The sequence below is a fragment of the Herpailurus yagouaroundi genome, unplaced genomic scaffold (genome assembly GCF_014898765.1).
Source record: "Herpailurus yagouaroundi ecotype Mexico unplaced genomic scaffold, PumYag 199, whole genome shotgun sequence".
Taxonomy (NCBI): domain Eukaryota; kingdom Metazoa; phylum Chordata; class Mammalia; order Carnivora; family Felidae; genus Herpailurus; species Herpailurus yagouaroundi.
In genome coordinates this window covers 10398244-10421789 of record NW_024412430.1, presented here as the reverse complement: position 1 = coordinate 10421789, position 23546 = coordinate 10398244, and the positions used below count along the sequence as shown (strand labels likewise).

The 23546-nt window shown below is 37.3% G+C and overlaps 1 protein-coding gene across 5 annotated transcripts in view; it reads left to right on the top strand.

The window, feature by feature from the left end:
- Positions 1-23546, top strand: part of SMC5 (structural maintenance of chromosomes 5) — a 96674-nt gene that overhangs the window by 35174 nt on the left and 37954 nt on the right. For all 5 annotated transcript variants that reach the window (XM_040449377.1, XM_040449376.1, XM_040449378.1 and 2 more), the window contains exons 9-11: positions 14941-15196; positions 17585-17739; positions 21331-21444. In XM_040449377.1, coding sequence (XP_040305311.1) covers positions 14941-15196; positions 17585-17739; positions 21331-21444 — 525 coding nt within the window. The remainder of the gene's footprint in view (positions 1-14940; positions 15197-17584; positions 17740-21330; positions 21445-23546) is intronic.

Sequence of the window (23546 nt, the reverse complement as noted above, 5' to 3'; positions counted from 1 at the left end):
GGTCTTACATTTAGGGAATTTAATCCATTTTAGTTAATTTTTGTGTATGGTGTAAGGAAGCAGCCCAGTTTCATTCTTTTACACGTAGCTATTGAGTTTTATCAACAGCATTTATTGAAAAGACTTGTCTTGTCTTTATTGTATATTCTTTCCTCCTTTGTTGTAGATTGACTATATGGGTGTGGGTTTATTTCCAGGCTCTGTGTTCTGTTCCACTGATCAGTGTGCCTGTTTTTTTGGACTGGTACCATACTGTTTTGATCACTATAGCTTTGTAGTATATCCTAAAATTTGGGATTGAGATACTTCCAGCTTTGCTTTCTTTCAAATTTTCTTTGGCTATTTAAGATCTTTTCTGTTTCCATCCAAAGTTTAGGATTATTCTAATTCTGTGAAAAAATGCTCTTGGTATTTTCATAGGGATTGCATTGAATCTGTAGATTGTTTTGGACAACAGAACAATTTAATGATACTAATTCTTCCATTCCATGAGCATGGTCTGTCTTTCATTTGTGTCACCTTTGGTTTCTTTTATCAGTGTGTTGTAGTTTTCAGAGTGTATGTCTTTCACCTCCTTGGTTAAATTTATGCCTCGGTATTTTTTATTTTGGGGGTGCAGTTATAAATAGGATCATTTTCTTAATTTCTCTTTTTGCCCTTATATTAATAGTGTATGGAAATGCAACAGATTTCTTTATATTAATTTTGTATTCTGCGTCTTTACTGAATTCACTTATCAGTTCTAACAGTTTTTTGGTGGAGGCGTTAGAGTTTTCTGTATGTTAGTGTCACGCCATCTGCAGATAGTGACAATTTTTACTTCTTTTAACAGTTTGGATGTCTTTTATTTTTCTTGTTTGGTTGTTGCAGCTACAACTTCCAGTATTATGTTGAATAAAAGTGGTGATAGTGGATGTTCTTTTCTTGTTCTTTTTTTTTTTTTTTTTAATTAAATTTTTTTTTTCAACGTTTATTTATTTTTGGGACAGAGAGAGACAGAGCATGAACGGGGGAGGGGCAGAGAGAGAGGAAGACACAGAATCGGAAACAGGCTCCAGGCTCTGAGCCATCAGCCCAGAGCCTGACGCGGGGCTCGAACTCACGGACCGCGAGATCGTGACCTGGCTGAAGTCGGACGCCTAACCGACTGCGCCACCCAGGCGCCCCTCTTTTCTTGTTCTTGATCTTAAAGGAAAAGCTTTCAGTTCTTCATCGAGTGTGATGTTAGATATGGGTTTTTCATAGATAGTCTTTATTATGTTATGTTTCTCTCTAAACATGAATGGATGTTGTATTTTGTCACATGTGTTTTTCTGCATATATTGAGATGGTGATAGGATTTTTATACCAGAGTATCACATTGATTGATTTGCGAATATTGAACCACCTTGCATCCATGGAATAACTTCTACTTGGTCATGGTGAATGATCCTTTTAATGTGCTGTCGAATTTGGATTGCTAATACTGTACTTTGTTGAGGATTTTGCATCTGTATTCATCAGATACTGGCCTGTAGTTTTTTGGTTGGTTGGTTGGTTGGTTGGTTGGTAGTATCTTTGGTTTTGGTATTAGCGAAATGCTGGCCTCATAGAATGAATTTGGAAGTTTTATTTCCTGTTCCAATTTTTGGAATAGTTTGAGAATAGGTATTAACTCTTTAAATGTGTAGTAGATTTCACCTGTGAAGCCATCTGGTCCTGGCCTTGTTTGCTGAGAGATTTTTGAGTAGTGATTCAATTTCATTACTAGTATTTGGTCTGTTTGAATTTTCTGTTTCTTCCTGATTTGGGGAAGTTACAGGTTTCTAGGGATTTATCCATTCCTCCTAGGTTGTCTTATTTGTTGGCCTATAATTTTTCATAATATTTTCTTATTTATATTTCTGTGGTGTCCATTATTTCTTTTCCTTCACTTGAGATTTTATTTGAGTCCTCCCTTTTTTTTTTCTTGATGCGTCCAGCTAAAGGTTTATCGATTTTGTTTAATCTTTTCAAAGAACCAGGTCTTGGTTTCTTTTATCTTTTTTTATCTTTCTATATTTCATTTGTTTCTACTTTCATCTTTATTATTTTCTTCCTTTTACTAGCTTTGGGTTTGCTTTGTTCTTTTTCTAGCTTCTTGCAGTGTAAGGTTAGGTTGTTTGAGATTTCCTTGTGGAGATAGGCCCTGTATCACTATGAAATTCCCTCTTAGAACTGCTTTTACTGCGTCCCAAAGATTTTGGCCCATTGTGTTTTCATTTTCTTTTGCCTCTGTGTATTTTTTTATTTCCTCATTAATTTCTTGGTTGACCCGTTCATTGTTAAGTAACATTTTGTTTAGCTTCCATGTGCTTATGTTCTTTCCAGATTTTTCTTGTAATTGATTTCTAACTTTATACCATTGTAATCAGAAAAGGTGCTTGATATGATATGATTTCAGTCTTCTTAATTATTGAGACTTTGTGGCCCAATGTGATCTATTCTGGAGAATGTTCTGTGTGCACTTGAAAAGAATGTGTATTCTGTTTTTGGATGGAATGTATTGTATATATCTGTTAGATCCAGCTAATCTAAGTGTTGATCAAAGCTACTGTTTCTTTGTTGATTTTTTTTTTTTTTTTTTTTTTGGTCTGGATGATCAAAGTGTTAAAGTCCTCTACTATTGATTTCTCACTTTGTTTGTTAATATTTACTTTATGTATTTAGTTGCTCCTTTGTTGGTTACATAGTTATTTACAGTTGTTATATCTTCTTGCTGGACTGATCTCTTTATCAGTGTGTAGTGCTGTAGTTCTTTGTCTCTTGCTTTAGTATTTGTCTTAATGTCTGTTTTGTCTGATATACACACTGCGACCCTTGCTTTTTGTTGTTCTGCTTTATTTGCATGGAATATCTTTTTCCATCCCTTCACTTTGGTCTGTAGGTGTCTTGATGTCTGAGGTGAGTCTCTTAAAGGCAGCATATACATGGGTATTTTTTTTTTTTTAATCCATTTAGTCATCCTATGTCTTTTGACCGGAGTGCTTAATCCATTTACATTTGAAGTAATTATTGACAGGTATGTACTTATTGTTGTTTTGTTTATATTGTTTTCTGGTTCTTTTTGTAGTTCTGTTCATTTCTTCTCTTGCTCTTATATTATGGTTGAAATTTTTCTTTAGTGTTATGCTTGTATTCCTTTCTGTGTTTTTTTGTGTATCTATTTTAGGTTTTTGATTTGTGGATACCACTGAGTTCATATATAGCATCACATGTGTGTAGCAGTCTATTTTAAGTTAGTGGTTCCTTAAATTCAGACACATTCTAAAATCACATTTTTGCTCCCCCTTTCACATTTTATGTATATGATACTGTACTTTACATCTTTTTATTTGGGTATCCCTTGACTAATTTTTGTAGGTGTAATTGATTTTACTACCTTTGTATTTTAACTTCCATACTGACTTTTTAAGTGATTAATCTACCTTTTAGTAGATGTTTGCTTTTACGTATGAGGCTTTTTCATTTCATCATTTTCTTCTAGTTGTGGCCTTTTCTTACAACTTAAAGAGCTCCTGTTAAGTTTAGTGAGAACTCTATTAACTTTTGTTTGTGTGAAAAACTCTTTCATCTCTCCTCCTATTCTAAATGATAACTTTGCTGGGTAGAGTATTCTTGGTTGTGAGTTTTTTCTTATCGGCACTTTGAATATATCACTGACCCTCCCTTTTGGCAGGCAGAGTTTCTGCTGAAAAATCACCTGATAGCCTTAGGAGGTTTCTCTTGTGTTTAACTTTTCTCTTGCTCCTCTAAAAATTTTCTCTTTATCATTACTTTTTGGCATTTTAATTATTATGTATCTTGGTGTGGTCCTCCTGGGATTTATCTTGTTAGGGGCTGTCAGTGGTTCCTAGACTTGGATGTTTTTCCTTCCCCAGATTAGGAAATTTTTTAGCTAGTATTTTTTAAAATAAGTTTTCTGCCCCCTTTTTTCTCTCTTCTCTTCTCTCTCTCTTTTTAATGTTTACTTATTTTTGAGAGAGAGACAGAGACTGAGCATAAGTGAGGGAGGGGCAGAGAGAGAGGGAGACACAGAATCTGAAGCAGGCTTCAGGCTCCGAGCTGTCAGCACAGAGCCCACGTGGGTCTCAAACCCACAGAACACAAGATGATGACCTGAACCAAAGTCAGACACCCAACTGACTGAGCCACCCAGCCGCCCCACTCTCTCTTCTCTTTCTGGGATCCCTATAATGTGAATGTTATTATGCTTAATGATGTTGCTGAATTCCCTTAACCTAGCCTCATTTAGGTATTATTTTTTCTTTTTGATATTCAGCTTGATTGCTTTCCATTACCCCACCAGATCATTGATACATCCTCTAATCTGTTGATTCCTTTAGTATATTTTTTCAGTTATTAAATCTTCTACTCTGTCATATTTTCTTTGTTGAAGTTCTCATTGAGATCATCTGTTTTCTGAAGTCCCAATTTTTGTTACCTTTGTTTTGAGGGTTTTTTTTTTTTTAAGTTATTTATTTTGAGAGAGAGAAAGACATGAGCAGGGGAGGGGCAGAGAGAGAGGGAGAGAGAGAATCCTAAGTAGACTCCATGCTGTCGGTGCAGAGCCCAGTGCCGGGCTCGATCTCATGAACCATGAGACCTGAGCCCAAAAAACCTAGAGTCTGACATTTAACCAGCTGAGTCACCCAGGTGCCCCTAAATTCTTTATTAGGCATGTTGTTTATCTCCTCTGCATTTACCTTTGTGAATTTTGTCTTGTTCTTTCATTTGGGACATATCACTATCTCATTTTGTCTTTTGTTTCTATGTATTAAGTAGGTCAGCTACATCTCCTAGTCTTGAAAGTCATGGCCTTGTGTAGAAGGTGGTCCTGTGGTACCCTATAGCGTAGTCACCCACTGGTCTCCAGAATTTGGTGTTCCAGGAGTGCCCTCTGTGTGGGCTGTGTATGCCCTGCTCTTGTGACTGAGCCTCTCTCACCTCTGTCCTTGCTGGCTGCAGTGACCCCAGATATTTGGTGTGGGTGCACTAGGCGGGGTTTGGTCCCTGCGCTGAGGCCTGAGGTTGCCTCAGGCTTGCTGGTGGGCAGGACTTGCCGGCAGCCTAGGTGTCTGCAGTTAGCCTCGATGCCATACTTGCAGGAGCGTCAAAGGCCATAACTGGCTCCCTGCACCCCCAGCTAAGAGTCTGGGCTGCTGGAACTGCGGATGTGCGGGTGTGTGGGGTTATGTCCCCCCAGGGCGGGAGTCACTTTGGAGTGGCACCACTAACTGCTGGGGCTGTCTGCAGCATATGGTGGGTTAGGGGCAGTTGTTTGGGTGGGCTGGCCCCCAGGAGACTGCTTGGGCGGAGCATGTGATGCTAGCAAGGTAGATGGAGTGTTAATGCCAGCAGACAAGCTACCTAAACGGAGGGAATGGAAGGGCAGCGTCATCTGCGGCATCGCCAGCACTTTTGTTCCTGGAGAGATCTCCTGAAGATCCCTGCCCCTTTCTTTGGTACACATTCTAAGATTGGTCAGTAAATTCACTTGTCTTACATCCCAGGTACTTCTCAAACTGCTGCTTCTGTACTGTCTTGAGCAGAGTTTTTTTGTTATGTTGGCTCTTTAAGGGCACAGGCTGAATTTCCTCTTGCCCTCTGGCTCTTTCAGAGTTAAATTGTTGTTTTTTTTGTTTTTTTTTTTTGTTTGTTTGTTTGTTTTTTTTTAACACACATGCAAATTGGAGAGGGGTAGAAAGAGAGGGAGACAGAATCAGACGCAGGCTCCAGGCTCTGAGCTGTCAGCGCAGAGTCCAACATGGGGCTCAAACCCACGAACTGTTTGATCATGAGCCAAAGTCGGACGCTTAACCGCCTGAGCCACCCAGGTGCCCCAAATTCTGCTGATTTTTAAAGCCACATGTTACGGTCTTCCCAGTGCCAGGATTGGCTCGTGTGGAGTCTGATCCTCTCACTTCTCTGTGCTTGTAGGGTCTTTGCCATTTGTGGTTACTCCCTCCAGGGCTTTGCTTCCCAGAAGTGTCTCTGCCCTTCCTCTTTTTTTTTTTTCCTTTAATGTTTGTTGATTTTTGAGAGAGAGAGTACTTGCAAATGCACACGAGTGGGGGAGGGGCAGAGAGCCAGGGAGACAGAGGATCTGAAGCGGGCTCCATGCTGACAGCAGAGAGCCCAACGAGGGAGCTCGAACTCCATGAACTGTGAGATCATGACCTGAGCCAAAGTTGGACACTTAGCCAACTAAGCCACCCACGTGTCCCCTTCCCATCATTTTCTCTGTGGCCTCCTCTTTTCAGTTGACTGTGGAAGATGTGTTTTGCTAGTCTTTCAGATTGCTTTCAGGGTTGGTTTCATAGATGTTACTGTTACCTTGATGTGTCTTTGGGACAAAAGGAGCTCAAGATCCTCCTACCTAGCCATCTTCTGTATCCATTTTGCCTCTTCCTGCCTTTAATTGGGAGTATTTAATCCATTTGATGTAATTACTGGCAAGGCAGCATTTTTGCTAATTTGTTTCCAGTGTATTTTAGGACTTTTTTGTTCCTCTAGTTCTCCATTACTAGTTTATGTTAATAAGCATTTTCTCTTGTACCATTTAAATTCCCTTCTTTACCATGTATTTTTTGAGCTATTTTCTTTGTGGCTGCCTTTAGGATAACAGTATCTTAATTTATAGTAATCTAATTTATATTAATACCAACTTAATTTCAGTAGTATGCAAAACTTTGCCCCTGTATATAGCTCCATTCCATTCTCCCTCCTTTGTGCTGTTACTGTCCTACAAATTGTACTTTAATTAGTATAAGCCTGTTAGCACAGTTTATAATTCTTTCTTCATGCAGTTTTGTTTTTGTAATGATGTTTGATTCTCTGACACCAGCCGTGTCCTACATTCAATTCAGTTTGGATACTAACTACGTGGAATTAGAGCAGACTATAAGCTAAGGGCTTGGTCCCATAGGACAGCCTTTGCTTCATATATCAGTCTCAAGGACCCAGGACCCAGGGCAAGATAAAAGATAAATCAGTCCTGGTACTGATAAAAAAGATACAGTTGGTCTTACTCCCTAGTTCCTGGTTTGGAGTTCTTAACACCCTAGAAATTGCCTGAGTGACAGGGGTATCTTTTGTTATTGATACCTGCACTTCTGCTGGACTTGACTACAAGTGCAGGGATTCCCACGGTCCCCCTTTAGGTTCTACATTCATTATAGTGACTCACAGAGCCCAGGAAAATGTTACACCTAACAATTCCCATTGTTTTGTTTTTTGGGGTTTTTTAAAAATGTTTATTTACTTATGAGAGAGGAAGAGAGACCAAGCGAGTGAGCCAGGGAGGGGCCGAGAGGGGGACAGAATCCGAAGCAGGTTCCAGGCTCCAAGCTGTCAGTACAGAGCCGGACGTGGGGTCAAACTCGTGAACTGTGAGATCGTGACCTGAGCTGAAGTCAGACACTTAACCGTTTGAGCCACCCTGGTGCCCCAAGAATTTTAAATTTTTAATTAATCTCTACACCCAGTGTGGGACTTGAACTCAAAACCCTGAGATCAGGAGTCTCATGCTCTATCAGTTGAACCCACCAAGGTGCCCTAACAACTGCTGGTTGATTATAAAGGATACAACTCCGTAACAGCCAGATGGAAGAGATGCGTAGGACAGGATATGGGGGTGGGGTGTTCAGAGCTTTCGTTCACCTCTACTAGGTGCTTTGTCTTCCCGGCATATTGACCTCTTCACCAACCCGGAAGCTCCAGAACTTTGTCGTTTTTATTGACATTTTATTATGTAGGCATAATTGAATAAATTATTGGCCATTGGTAAATGAACTCTATCTCCAGTTCTTTTCTCCTCCAGGAGGTCAGGGCATGGGGCTGAAAGTTCCAGCCCTCTGATCTTGTGGTTGATTCTTCAGACAACCAGTCCCCATTCTGAAGCGATCTCGGGGCCCTTCCAAGAATCCTCTTATTGGCATAAAATCAGGCATGTTCAAACTTGCTCAGTATCAATAACAAAAGATACTCCTGTCACTCAGGCAATTTCAAGGATGTTAAGAACGCCAAACCAGGAACTAGGGAGTAAGACCAACTGTATCTTTTTTATCAGTACCAGGACTGATTTATCTTTTAAATCAGAAAAGAGAAAAAAGTTACAAACAACAGATACATTTTAACTATTTTTTATATTAATTATGTAGTTACCTTTACTGCTGCTCTTTGTTTCTTTGTATAGATTCAAGTTACTGTCTAGTGTCTTTTCATCTTGGCATGAAAGACTGACTTTAGGATTTCTTGTAGGGCAGGTGTGCTAGTGATGAATTATCCCGGTTCACGTTTATCTAGCAATGTCTTAAATTATCCTTTGTTTCTGAAGGATAGTTTTACTGGATACAGAATTCTTGTTTTTTTCTCCCCCCAGCGCTTTGAATATGACATCCTGCTGCCCTCTAGCCTCCTCGGTTTCTGATGAGGAAGGAGTCAGCTGTTAATCTTCTTGGGGATCCCTTGTACTTGATGAGTTACTTTTATCTTGCTTTCAACGTTTTGTCTTTTAGCAGTTAACAATGATGTTTTTCACTTTATCCTACTGGGAAGTTATTTAGCTTTTTGGATATGCAGATTAATGTTTTAGATCAAAGTTGGGAAGTTTGGGGTTTTTAATTTCCTCAGGTAGTCATTCTGCCTGTTTTTGTTCTCTCCTTCTGAGATTCCTATTCTGCGTATTTCGATCTACATGATGGTACACTTTGATACACATTTTATTCATTTGTTTTCTTTTCATCAAACTGGAGAATCTCAAGTGACTGATGTTCAGGTTCCCTTTGTTTTGCTTATTCAGATCTGCTTTTAGCTCTACTAGTGATTTTTTTATTTCAGTTATTGTACTTTTCAACTCCACAGTTTCCAGTTGGCTCTTTTTTATACTTGATTCCTCTATTAATCCTCTATTCATTGAGACATTATTTCCTTGTCTTTAGTAATCTAGACATGGCTTTCTTTAGTTCATTGAAAACATTTTTAAAATAGTTGTTGTAAAGTCTTTACTTTGTAAGTCTATTTCTGGACTTCCTCGGGGATATTTTCTATTGACTGCTAATTTTCTGGTGTATGACCTATATTTTGTTTTTGTTGAAACTGGCAGTTTAAATAGCATGATGTGGCAACTGAAATCATTTGTCCTTCCCTCCCCAGGCTTTTGTTGCTGTTTGTTGATGATGTTTTTGTTGCTGTTGGTTTAGTTACTTTCCTAACTGATGCTTTGAAATTTGTAGTTTTTGTTGTGTGTGACAACGGAAGTCTGTGCTGAGTTAGCATACTGGGCAGATATTTCCTTAAATGATTGCAACCACTCTGTCTCCCAGTCTTTGTTGAGTGTCTCTTCATGCATGTTGGGTCACACCTTCAACACATAGCAGGGCAGTGTTTTTACTTTCCACCAAGATTCAGTAAATGCTCCCTGGGTTGTTGCAAACTTTGGTTAATATCCAGTGCTAGTTTACAGCTCTGTTTTGGGTTTCACTTCCTACTTGCACATAGCCTCAAGGTGAAACATTCTTTGCACAGAGCCTCTGTGAGAGCTTAGGATCTCCTCCAGTCTTTCTGGAGAATGTGTACCATCCTAGACATGCGCACTGTCCTACTCCTATAGCCTTCTAGATTCTCAGGAGCTTCCAGAGTCTCCTATGGGTGTCCTCTCCAGCTTTTTAAGTTTTTTTTGGTTAGTTTTGCCACAACTGTTATTCGAAACAACTGTGGTGTTAAAACACTGGCCACTGATTGTCTTTGACAAATGCCTTCAGGGGAAAGACTTCCAGCTGTGGTGGAGTCACATCAAAAAAAGACAACCTTTGCAGGTAAGGTTTTCGAGTAAGTGCAGACGGATCAGATAATGGCACTTATCTGAGAATGAGAGCTTGAAAACTTTCTAACCTTGTTCTGACCTCTACAGTGGCCGTTAAGTAGCTGATTTGATTTCACTGTGATTGTGGGCAGTTGATTTTCAGGGCTGCCAGCAAACTGGAAGGGAATAGGACATGTTTAAAATCCCACACATCTTGGGGTGCCTGGGTGGCTCAGTTGGGTAAGCGTCCTACTTCAGCTCAGGTCATGATCTCAGGGTTTGTGAGTTGGAGCCCCACATCGGGCTCTGTGCTGACAACTCGAGGCCTGGGGCCTGCTTCAGATTCTGTGTCTCCCTCTCTCTCTCTTTCTCGCTCTCTCAAAATAAACATTAAAAAAAATTTTTTTTAATCCCATACATCTTGCTGTTTTTACCAAGATTCAGGCATTTTTCTTGAATAAACAGTCTCCAGGTTATTATAAGCCTTTGATTAAATTCCAGAATTTCAAAAAAAGTTAATTTTGACAACTTTTGTCAGTGCTTTCATTGCTTTTTTGGAGGAGAGGATTTTCAGTTAGATTTTGCCATTCCTGATGATTTCGAAATCTTTTCTGTATCTATAAAAAATGTTGCTGGGATTTTAATAGGAATTGCATTAAACGTGTATATCAGTTTGGGGAGAACTGAAACCTTTACTTTATTGGGTCTTCCAGTCTTTCAACATGGTATGTCTCCATCTATTTAGATCTTTTATTTCTTCAGTGACCACTGTGTAGTTTTCAGCATGCAAGTTCTCTGTGTTTTGTGAGATTACACCTAAGTATTTTTTTCTCTCCCTTTCTCTTTTTAAAAAATAGAGTCCCTGGGATTTTCTGCATAGGCAATCGTGTCATCTACACATGGAGACAGTTTTTTTTGTTTTTTTGTTTTTGTTTTTGTTTTTTTTTTTTCTGATTTGTATGCCTTTTATTTCCTTTCTTGCCTTACTGCACTGGCTAGAACTTCCCGCACTGTGTTGAATAAGAACGGCAAGAGTGGACATCCTTACCTCATTCATGATCTTAAGAGGAAAGCAGTTTGTTTTTTATCATTAAGTGTATTGTTACTGTAGGTTTTTTTTATAGATTTTTTTAATCAAGTTTGGTAATTTTCACTCTATTCCTATGTTTCTGGGAGTGTTTATCATTGAGTGTTGGATTTTGTTAAGTGCTTTTTTTTTTGGCATTTGTTGATATGATAGTGTTCATGTTCACCTTTAGCATTGCATTACCTTGACCTTGATTTTTTTTTTATCAAATCAACCTTCCATCCATGAAAATCCTTCTTGGTTGTGGTATATAATTTTATAATTGTTGAATTCTGTTGACTAACAGTTAAAGGATTTTTGTGTATGTGAGGGATATTGCTCTGTAGTTTTCTTTTTGTACCATCTGTTTTTGGTATCAGAATACTAACTAGCTTTATAAGATAAATTCGGAAGTGTTTCACCTCTTCTGTTTTTGTTTTTTTTTATATAGAAGAGACTGTGAAGAATTGGTGTTAATTCTTTAAACATTCTGAATAATTCTCAAATTACACTATCTGGGTCTTTAAGATTTTGGCGGAGGGAGGGGAGTTAAAATTATGAATTAAATTTAATTAAGAGCTATTCAAATAATCTATTTCATACTTAATGAGTTGTGGTAGTGTTTTTTGAGGGATTGATCTGTTGTGTCTAAGTTGTCAAATTTGTGCAGAGTTTTTTACTATCCTTTTGATGCCTGTAGTGATACAGTCATACTCCTATTTCATTTCTGATATTGGTAATTTGTGTCTTCTTTTTGGGGAGGAAAGGCAATCTTGTTAGAAGTTTATTAATTTTATTGGTTTTTGCAAAGAACCAGCTCTTTGCTTCATAGATTTTGTTGTTCTCTTTTTAATTATATTGACGTCTGTTCATATCCTAATTATTTCCTCTTTTCTGCTTGATGTGGGTTTATTTTGCTCTTTTTCCGGGTTCTTGAGGTGAAATCTCAAGATTACTGATTTGAGACTTTTGTGTATGGACTTAATGCTATAAACTTGCCTCTCGTCACTGCTTTAGATGTGTCCACAAATTTTGATACTTTGTATTATTATTTTTGTTTAGTTTGATGTACTTTTTCACTTTTCTTGAGGCCACAATTTATTCACCTATTGATGGACATTAAGATTGTTTCTGGTTTGGGGCTGTTACCAGTAAAGCTGCCATGAGTATTCTTGTGCAAGTTTTTGTATGAAATATATGCTTTAATTTTCTTTGGTAGTTTCCTAAGAGTAGAATATCATAGGTATATATTTTACTTTTGAAGGAATTAACAACCTGTTTTCCAAAATGATTGTAATTTATTGTAGTTGTCATTGATAAAAGTTGACTTTTGATGGCTTGGAATTTTTAAAACATGGTCCTTCACCATAAGTAATTAGAGAAGACACTGCTTGAAATGGCCTCCTTTAGATATAGGTAGCTACAAGGACTGTCCTTGTACGAGATAAAATGGAGTGAGTATAGATGGAGATACGGTGATGGGTTTTAAAGCAGGAATTTTAACTATGCTGTTAATGAAGTGTGAGGCAAGGTCATCAGCTGAGTGAGCAGAGGGCCTGCAGCAATAAAGGATTGAGGAAGGTGGAAGACAAGATGTGAAGTCACTTGAGAATGAGCACACATTGATTAGAGAAATGTGATAGGTGTGTCTGGTAGTTTTGAGTTTGTATTTAAGTTTTGTGGCCGTCAATTCAAAGTGAGATGCCTTTTTGGAGAGTTTCTTCAATTAGTTCAGCCTCTTGGATAGAGATAGACAGAAGGTATGTAGTTAGGTTTGATAGAGACTATGCTTTTTTTTCCTGGCTGATGTGACATAGGAATGGTGGAGGAACAACACGTCTTTGCAGTGGGTCCTGTACTGGGTTGTGGAACCTCAGGAGGTTAAAAAAAGAAATGAAGGGGATGATGGATTGTGAAAAGATAGTAGGGTCACTGCATTACAGGACTCTGCGGGGTCAAAGAATAGTGTGAATAATACCACAGTAAATAAAATGCAAGTAAAGGGGACTGGAAGAACAGGATTGTAGAAATGGTTTTCAGGTGGATGATTTTGGGTGATTTACATGATTTGAAGTATAACCATAAGAGAAGGTAGCTGCAGAGGGGTTTAGGAAAAGATGGTTGAAGTTGAAGTCCAGGAACACAAGGGCCAAAGAGATTGATTTTCTATATATGTGATGGGCATAATGATAGGAAAGCAGTGAGTGGGGAGCTACAATCATCAACGAATGGAGTGATGAAGGTTTTTTGAGGGAGGTAGTTAACACAGCAACAGAGATAAGGGTGGTAAAGCCTGATACCATGGTCTTGAAGGGAATTCCAGTGGGGCTCAGTTAATGGAAGAAATAGTACAATGGGGATTCATGAAGATTAACACCCTCTCCCCACCTCTGAGTCCTGAAGCAGTCTGAAGGATTATGGCAGGAGAAGGTCTAGAGAGGGCTCTAGAAGTGTCTTTCAGGAATAGCCAAGTGTCAGTTGGAACAATAGAGAACATTCATGGAAATTGAAGATGATGAGTATGGGATTAGCATGGAAGTTTCTTGGATGAGAGTGACACATGAATTAGAGTTCAGAAAACTTAGCTGGAAGGGCAGGGATATTTGGCTGCTTCCCAGTTTTTCAAGTCAGACAAAGACCTCTTGGTACAGATTTCTTTAGTAGTCCAGTGATTTTTGGTAGCTTGGTGGGTCTGTTTTGCTGGGAGTGCAAAGGTTTTGTTAAATTTCTTGTCCCTTTTTCATGGAGCTGGACTGCCTCATGTATTTGGTGATTCTTAATTCTGTACCTGTTAATTCTCATTGCCTTGGACTTCATGGATTTCCAGCCCAACGGTGTGGCTTCTTGTCTCCTTCCTTCTTTTAATCCTATTGAACATTGTGAACTTTCAGGCACAGATATGTCTCTTAATTTTTTCATATATTTCCATCTTCTCCATGTTTGTTATGGAGAGGTGATTTTGGCATATTTCAGTTTGTTATCATGACACTGTCAAAGTTAAATTTTTAGAAAGGAAAAAGTTGATACCAACCCAGATGTCCAACAATAGGGAATAGGACAAAATATCCATAGATATTATATCCAATGAACATTACACAGAAACCAAAATTTTGTTTTGCCAAGGACATGGGAGAAATGAGAAACTGTTCTCAATACATATTTAGTGGTGTCATTTAATAAAACATGTTCTATAGAAACATGTAAATAAGTAGGTATTAAAATGGAAGTGTTTAAGGACATTGAGATTATAGATGATTTTTATTTTCTGTTTTCCATATTTTCTATAATGAATATGTTCCTACTTTTATAATGGGGAGGAGGTAAGGGAGTAAATATGACTTGGAAGGAAAGCTAGCTAACAAATTATGTGATATGTTAACCTTAATTACTATACTATGAAATTCTATTTCTGGAAAAAAACAATAGGTTGTATACATGTACATGTGTGTGTGTCTTAAAAATCTTAGCTCTAGGTAGGCTTTATATGGTTTTGATAAAAATCTAGCAGATATGATTTTTTGTTTTTGTTTTTTAATAATTTACCCTGAATATAAGTCAGCAAATCTAAACATGTAGATTGACAATTAAAATCTCAAAATATTATTTTCAAGTAATAGTAGTAAATAATTTTGTTGAAAGACAATAGTTAATTTCAGTTTAAAATTAAGGGTTACATAATCATAATCATTTATATTCCTGCTTAATTGAAAGTCTGTCATATACCATACAAATGCTGTTTTAATTTCAGTCTTCTGGTGTGTAGTATGCATTGACTTTCTGTCTGTATTTAGAAATGTCTCATTGGCTTTATAAATATTTTGTTCATTGAGCACATATTTAATGAGTGCTGACTGTAAGCTAAGCTTTGCTCTAGGTAGGTAGGATGTATTAGTGAACAAATAAAGATAACCCAGGTGGTCTGGTAGGAATAACAGCCCACAACACAATACCTTTTAGTGAAGAAAACACCTATGTACTTAGTTTGCATTTTAAAGACTGTATTACTATAAAAGTCTTGTAAAGCAGTACTAACCTACTTTTGTTTTATTAGATTGAAGAACTGCAGCAGGCTTTAACAGTAAAACAGAATGAAGAACACGATCGCCAGAGGAGGATAAGTAACACTCGGAAGATGATCGAAGATTTGCAAAATGAACTGAAGACCGCAGAAAACTGTGAGAATCTTCAGCCCCAAATTGATGCCATCACAAATGATTTGAGACGAATTCAAGATGAAAAGGCATCATGTGAAGGCGAGGTGATCGATAAGCGAGGAGAGAAGGAAACCCTAGAGAAGGAGAAAAAGAGTAAGTTTTATTAAACTTAGTGTGAAGAGATGTTTATAAAATGGAGATCTGTTTCTGTTGATGGACTTTCTTCTTCCCCTGGAACCAGGTCTTTACCTGCTCAAATCCCCTTGTTGAGGAATCTCCCCTAGGGTTTTCCAAATTGTTGCCTTAATTACCTAGATGTATTATATACTGTGCTTTGCCACTGGCTACCACTGTCTTATGTCAGATAATGGTGGTTGATTTAATTCTCCAAAAATGCTTTCCTTTATTTTCTTCACAAAGTCCTCCACCATTGTTTATCAGATCAGATTTAAGCTCTTCATTCTAGTCTTCATAACCTTCCATTAACTTTGCCCCTTCAAACCTGTCCCAAATCATCTTTGCTTTTCTTTCCTGTAGACCATGAAAATAGATTTATAACATGAGTCACATAAAACAGGTCTTAAATTCTATCTGCTCAGTGTATACAACTAAGATCAGTAAAAAAGAACAAAAACCCCTAACTTGGTCTGTTTATCAAAGTACGAGATGTGTGTGGTTAGAAAAAAAAAAAAAAGAAAGAAAGAAAGAAAAACTAGAATAAAAGTGTGGCCCAACCTCTTTCAAACCTCCAGACCTGCTCTCAGGACAAAGCATGTTTAACTCCCTCGGCAGTGTTTTCTTTTTTTTTTTTTTTTTTTTTAATTTTTTTTTAACGTTTATTTATTTTTGAAACAGAGAGAAACAGAGCATGAACGGGGGAGGGTCAGTGAGAGGGAGACACAGAATCCGAAACAGGCTCCAGGCTCTGAGCTGTCAGCACAGAGCCCGACGCGGGGCTCGAACTCACGGACCGCGAGATCATGACCTGAGCGGAAGTCGGCCGCTTAACCGACTGAGCCACCCAGGCGCCCCTCGGCAGTGTTTTCTAATAGACCTTCATTTATATTTTTATCATGTTCTTGTTTTGCCCTGGCTAGATGAATCAACTTTAGACATTATCTTTTGATGTTTTGTACTTTGGATTTAGATTTCTGCTCATAACATCTCCTGTCCCTATTGTAATTCCTCAAGTGGCATTATTGTATTAATACTAATTACTAATCTTTAACATTTATTATCGGTTAACTGTAGTATCTTTAAATCTTTTGTCATTTAACAATTGTCAGTATTGCTTGAGTGCACACTTTGTCAGCTAAAAATACCGATATTTTCATCCTGTTTACTTTTCACCCTTCTGACACTCTAAGTTCTCTAATTTGGTCTCTTGAAATTTCTTTCAAGGCTGAAAACATTTTATTGAACACCATGTCAAGTTTTATGGGCTCTGTTTATGGGTTAATTCTAAAAGCTAGAAATATCAAGTATTACTTGTTACTACAACAGTGAAACTTATTCACAGAAGAGCCAGGTAGTACATTTTGATCTGATTTCCTTTTATTGATATTTTTTATTTTATTATTTTTTAAAATGTTTATTTTTGAGAGGGAGTGCAAGCAGGGGAGGATCAGAGAGAGAGGGAGACAGAGGATCTGAAGCAGGCTATGTATGCACAGTTAGGCGCTAACAGCAGAGAGACCAATATGGGGCTTGAATTCGTGATCCACAAGACCATGACCTGAGCTCAAGTCATATGTTTAACTGACTGAGGCACCCAGGCACCCTGATAGCTTTTTTAAAGGTTTTAGTTTTCCTTCAAAAACAAAAACAAAAACAGAAAAACATTTGCTGTAGCGTTTCTTTAAAAAACAATTGAGGTGCCTGGCTAGCTTAGTCAGTAGAGCATGTGACTCTTGATCTCAGGGTTGTGAGTTCAAGCTCCATGTTGGGTGTGCCGCCTACTTAAAAAACAATTAGGCATTCTTGTGAGTTCTGGAGCCCCCCTATCCCCCTCCTTCCACCTAAATGGATTGTTTCCAAAGCCTCCGTGTGTCTGCCATCTGGGATTTGTCACAGATCCTTGTCTGTATTGGATAAAACTATTCCGTGTCTTTTTCTTGCATTGCTCCATTATACATCTTTGGGTAACCTTGTAAGAAGAGATATTTGGAATTTAATTACAGATATCTGGGATTTAATGACAACACCTTCATTTTATGGTCCCCTTTTAACCTGGTTTTGTTGTATATATGACTCTAGGTTGAAAATAATTTTTCTCTCTGAAGTTTGAAGGCCTATTGCAATCACCTCGTGTTAGGAAATATAGCGATTTCTTAATCTTCTTTATGTGGCCTATTTGTTTTTGATAGCTTAAAGATCATTTTTTTATCCCAAGTGTTTGGAAATTTGATAATAATTTCTCCAGGGTTTTGCTTTCTCACTGTGTTGGGTACTTTCTGAGTGGTGCTAACTTTGAGATCTAAGATACCCTTTTGTATTATTTAATGCAGGTTTTCGAAGATATACTTTGTTTTCCTTTTTTAGGCGTGGGTGATAATATTGTACGATTTGACAATCTTATGAATCAAAAGGAAGATAAGCTGAGACAGAGATACCGTGACACATATGATGCTGTTTTATGGCTAAGAAATAACCGGGACAAATTTAAGCAAAGGGTCTGTGAACCTATAATGCTCACGGTAAGAAATTTTGTTTGTCTTGGTAGCATCTGTTAGTTTTATTATTGCAATCATTATAGATTTTTGTTGTTTTAAGAATTCTTAGTTTTATTAACAACATGCTTTTCCATTATCAGACTTGTGGCAGTTGGTAGGCTGCTGAATCCATACCTGAGTTTTCTAAAGGGCCCTTGACCAACAATAGGAAAAGTAGGAAACTTAGTTTGGTTAGCTAGTTCCTTCTGGCTGTTGTTGTTCTTAGGTTAGATAGCAGGCAATAGATTAAATGCTGCCAAAGGGCTGGAAACTATTGTAAATAACTATGTTGATATGGGGGAACTGATAGAAGACAGAAGAGAATTACCTACAAATATTAGCACTCTGAGAATTCTGAGAATGAAACCAGCATAAACCTTTGATAGCTCTTTTTGATGATCATGGGTCATTAAGAAGAAGGTAAGCTATATTTAGCAAATCATTTAATGAAGTGTGGCTTCATTGGAATTTAGATGGAATGGCTAGGACAATTTCCATCTAAAATATTTAAAATAATAATTTTGGCCGTGGAAAGGGAAAAGAAAGTAAACACCACAGTCTTTGGTAGCGATATATTAGGTATAATATGAATGTAAAACTTACACCAAAATGACTTAAGGATTGTTTTTGCTGGGTAATTTTTTTTTTTTTACTTTAGAAAAGAATGCACTATAGATCCTTGCAGGATTCATGAAAACTTCTATTTTCTGTAATTCGTGTTTGTGTTATCCTTTATTTAAAATCATTTCATGTAGTTTTCTTTTTTATATCTTAGATTATGTTAGCAAAATTAATATGCATAATACTGTATTCTCTTCTTGCTCAGGTATGTATTATTAGAGTATTTTTGCCAGATCAAGAAGGGAATATCTATTTTGGATGCAGACATTATTGTTTTGATTAATCTGGTAAGGACTGAAAGAAAATATAAGAAAATATTTTGATCCTTAATAAATTATAATGCAAATAATTGTCAACAGATTTTTGTTAAAATGTCAACCTCAAAATTATAATTCACAACGTTAGTAAATTTGCCATCCTTCTATCATTTCATCTCCTATCAGTAGCCTGTCACCAAGAGGGATTACTAGCAGGCATATATTTACATTACAAATTACATTCGAATCTTTGAGATGAAAAGATATACCCTTCTTTTTTTTTTTATCCTTTCTGAAATAACCCTTCACCTTTCCTACCACCTTCTTCCAACTGTGTTGCTCCCCTAGCCCCATCCCGATACACACACCTAACCCTCCAATATCTAGTTGAAATGTCATCAAGGTAGGCAAGTTAACAATATATCAACTTAAAATTTTAGTCATAGAAGTTGTCAACTGGCAGTCCATTTCCAAGCGTTATTTCTGACCATTCCAATCTACGATGGGAGAAGTGTGCAAAGATTTGTTTATAGTTCTGTTCCTCACAGCAGTGTTTATAATACTGTAATGGTGGTGGGACAGAGAATGAAATTCCCAAAGCTGTTGTTTGGTCATGCAAATTACTGTACATCCATTGAATGGAATACTATGCAGCCATTAAAAATGTTCTAGGTCTCTTGATATAAAAGGACATTTATGACTTATTAATGAATTATAAAGCAGGTTATAAGATAGGATGTATAGAAAGATTTTATTTTTTTAATGTTTACTTGTTTTTGAGAGAGAGAGAAAGAGCTTGAACTGGGGAGGGGCAGAGAGAGAGGGAGGGAGATATAGAATCTGAAGCACGCTCCAGCTTCTGAGCTGTCAGTATAGAGCCCAATGAGGGGCTCAAGCCCACCAGCCCTGAGATCATGACCTGAGCTGAAGTCAGATACTTAACTGACTGAGCCACGCAGGCACCCTGAAAAAGAGTGCATTTTAAAGAGCTGAAACACAAGTCTGCCATCAGCCACCACATCACCTTGGAGTGCTGTGCCTCCTCTGTCTACCTCTCTGTGTCTTTACTACGTCGCAAAGACGTGGCCTTGAAGAACTTAGCCAGGTATCTTCTTTACCAAAGAAGCTAGTGACAACATGATGAAATCTTCCTTCAGGATGTCACGAGGCCAGAATGAGTGCAATGCAGTTTGCATTCTACCTGGGGAGAAACGTGTGACTTAGTCACTCCTGGAAGTGCACCAACTGGGTGGGGATAGAAATGACCCCCCACCTGTGTGACTTAATTTTGAGACTCGCTGTCTAAATGAACAAGTGAAATTCTTCAAAGAAATGAACGACCACATAACCAACTCACACAAGACGGAGGCCCAAAGATGTGACATCTGTTACAGGAGAGAGTGATAAGGAGAGCTGAGTCTTAGGCTGGCTTATCCACAACTATTTTAAAAAGGTGACTTCCAGCAGTCACATTGGGGTTACTTTAACCCTTTCTAAAAGTTATAGCTAACGCCCACTTAAATTTTCTTTCATTTATACCATTCCTTCTAATGAAGTAATTTGGTACCAAAAAATATTGTGAAACAGTAAACACTAACTTGGTATAGTGTCTATGTCCTGGTGATGGTATTAATTTTTTTGTTCGTCTATCAGTTTTCCCATTCTTATGCTAATTGGTATTTTATAATTTAAAATACTAATATTTGCCAACATTTACATGATAAGCATTGCACTAGATTTTTTATTCTGTCTTAATCCTTTTATTCCTGAGATACAGACTATTTTACTATACCCATTTTGGTAAAAAACTAAAATTTTAAGAAATTTAAGTTGTACCTGATTTGAAGCAACATCTGTCTGACCCCAGAGACTTAGCTCTTAACTAGTATGCTATATTTTATATATAGTACATATACTTTTTCTTTCATAAATCTTTATTTTTTCAAGAACACTGATTTCCATCTGCTGAAGGTAATCTATCCCAGCTCCCAAAATTCCATAGATAGCACTTTTTATGCACCTCTGTTATAGAGCTTTATCTTGTGTTCTGCTTTTCAACATACTTACCATCTGCAAAAAATAATAGCGTAGTCTTTTTGAAATAATGTTTTCTTGACCAATCTTAGTATTTTCCATAGCATTGAGTGTCATATGCAGAAGTGCCTTATTTGTTAATATTTTAAAAATAAATCTTAAAGTTTCTGTTCTAGTGGCACGAGCCTAGGATTTCTCTTGCAAACACTGTTAAAATTCATTCAGAGCAAGTTTTTTTTTTTCATGGTTTTTGAACTGATTGGTTATTGCCGTGTATAGTGTGAATTCCTCTTGAAGATTAAGAAGAAAAATACTAAAAGTGTGGGGATAGAGGAGAAATGTTTATACTCTTAGATTACAATCTAAGCCTATTTCAGAGGTTTTTAATGAGTGGACTAGAAAGGAACTTCATTATTTCTTGAATAGTATCAAATTGATAAGCTTCAGGTACTCATTCGTGTGTTGGCTTTTGTTTTACTATGTATTGAATGTTTCCTGGTACTAACTTATAGAGGTGTTGAAATGTTGTCTCAGTACAAAGTGTTTTTCATTTTTTTCCCTTAAGTATTTAATCTGATTAAATACATCTAAGTAAAACTAATGTTCTTGCAATCAGTTTGGATTTCATGAAAATCAACTTATATTTTCTTTTCATTTTGTTTAGATCAATATGAAAGATAATAAAAATGCCAAATATATTGAAAATCATATTTCATCAAATGACTTAAGAGCTTTTGTATTTGAAAGTCAAGAAGATATGGAGGTTTTCCTCAGAGAGGCAAGTAACCATCATAATACTTTGATTCATCTGGTGCTTACCCTCTAGTGCTTAAGTTTTTAAATTCAAACTACAACAAAAATAGTGACTAATACCAGCAGTAACTCTTGTGTAAAATCATTCAATTTTGTTAATTTCTTTTTTAATCTGTGTCATTACTGGGGAATGAATTTGTTTTGCAAGAGAAAAAACAGCCCATAATTCCACCTGAAACGTGTTTTGAAGTTATTTGGAATTCGTAAAAATAATTCTGTCACACTCTTTTAAGAGAAAAAAATGTAATGAAGGGCCTTTGGTCTTAGAAATCCTTTTTGGAAATGTATTGGAGTGAACTCGGTTTTTCTTTGGCGGGGAGCGTGGGAATCAATATGTTGTTGCTTTCAATAAAACCTCTTCAAAAAGGATGAGAATTCTGTATCTGGCTACAGAAACACCACTGAGAATCTAAGGCACTAAAAGGCAATGTGGATGGCTTAGTAGTTAGAAGCATAGACCTACATACAGGTAGGCTGCCAAGATTTGAATTCTGGCTTTGCTACTAAGTTGGTCAAGTTTCCTGTATGTTTTATGCCATAATTTCCTCATCTGTAAAATGCAGATCCATTATCTACAAGATGGTTGTGAGGATTAATTCTGTTAATCAATGGAAAAGTATTTAGAACAGTGCTTGCAAATATTTTTATTATATATGGGTATCTATAAGTAATTTTTTTAATGTTTATTTTTGCAAGAGAGAGAGACAGAGTGCAAGCAGGGGAGGGGTAGAAAGATGGGGAGACAGAGAATCTGAAGCAGGCTCCAGGCTCCCAACTGTCAGCACAGAGCCTGACATGGGGCTCGAACTCGCAAGATGTGAAATGACCTGAGCCGAAGTCAGATGCTTAACTGCCTGAGCCACCTGGGTTATGGTTATCTATAAAACATACATTGTTAGCTGTTATTTGCTATGGTAAGATTTCTTTCCTTTTACATACACCTTCTGCTTTTTAAAAGCCCTAAAGATCATGTTTAGATTTTGTTTTGGTTAAACTTTCGCTACAAGTGTGAGCAAGGACAGGATCCTGAATCAGCTGCAGTGGTCCTCTTTGTGTGGTACACTAGTGATTGGAAAGAATCCCTTAGTTTCTTTGGCTTTTATCGAAGTGCCCTCCTGGTTTGGGAGTTGGCAGGGAATGTGAATATATAGTAACTGGATGAGAAGTCACATGTATCAAATTATAGAATGGACTCCCAGAAGTTAGACATGTGTATAGTTTAGAATTCTTTAAGCTTAACCAGTGAGTTTTTGGTCCAGTGTGAGAAGTAGGGCATTTGGATTACAAGTGGAGGACACACTGCAAAGGGCATTCAGTCGGGTGTAATTAGATGCTTTCTGTTGGAAATGACCAGCTTAGCCTACACTGAATACCTTTTTTGAGTCAAAAACTCAATGCTTCGTCTGTGCTAAGGATTTGAATCTCCTATCGATAATGTGACGGGGGTTCCTAAAACTTTGACCTGTATTTTTGTGTGTGTGCTCTGATAATTAACTTTCCATAACTTCTCCTCAACAGGACCAGAACTCCCTCATACATGTATGACTTTGTATTTTAAATTGTGAAATGTATTTAACTGCCTCCTGTACTCATATCTACTAGAGTACCATTTCCAATACTGTGTATAAGTATTATGTCTGCTATACATCTATCATAGACACCCTTTATCAGGTTAAGGAAGTTTCCTTCTAGTTCTGGTTTGCTGAGAATTTTTTATCATTATTTTTCTGTATCTGCTGGGATGGTCATATGGCTTTTGTACTTTAGTCCACTGATATAATTAGATCGAGTTTTGAATGTTACATCTAGAATTTCTGGGATAAACTCTACTTGGTCATGTGTACTATTCTTACATTAATGGATTCGGTGTACTAATATTTTGTAGAGGCTTTTTGCATATGTATTCATGAGGGATATTGTTTTTGTCAGGTGTTGGTGTCAGGATTGTGCTGGAATCATAAAAAGGATTTGGGAAATGCCTGTTCCATTCTTCCTGTGTCTGAACGAGTTTTGGTATTACTGCTTATCTGTTAGAGCGTATCTCTTTCACTATTTTCACTGATAAAC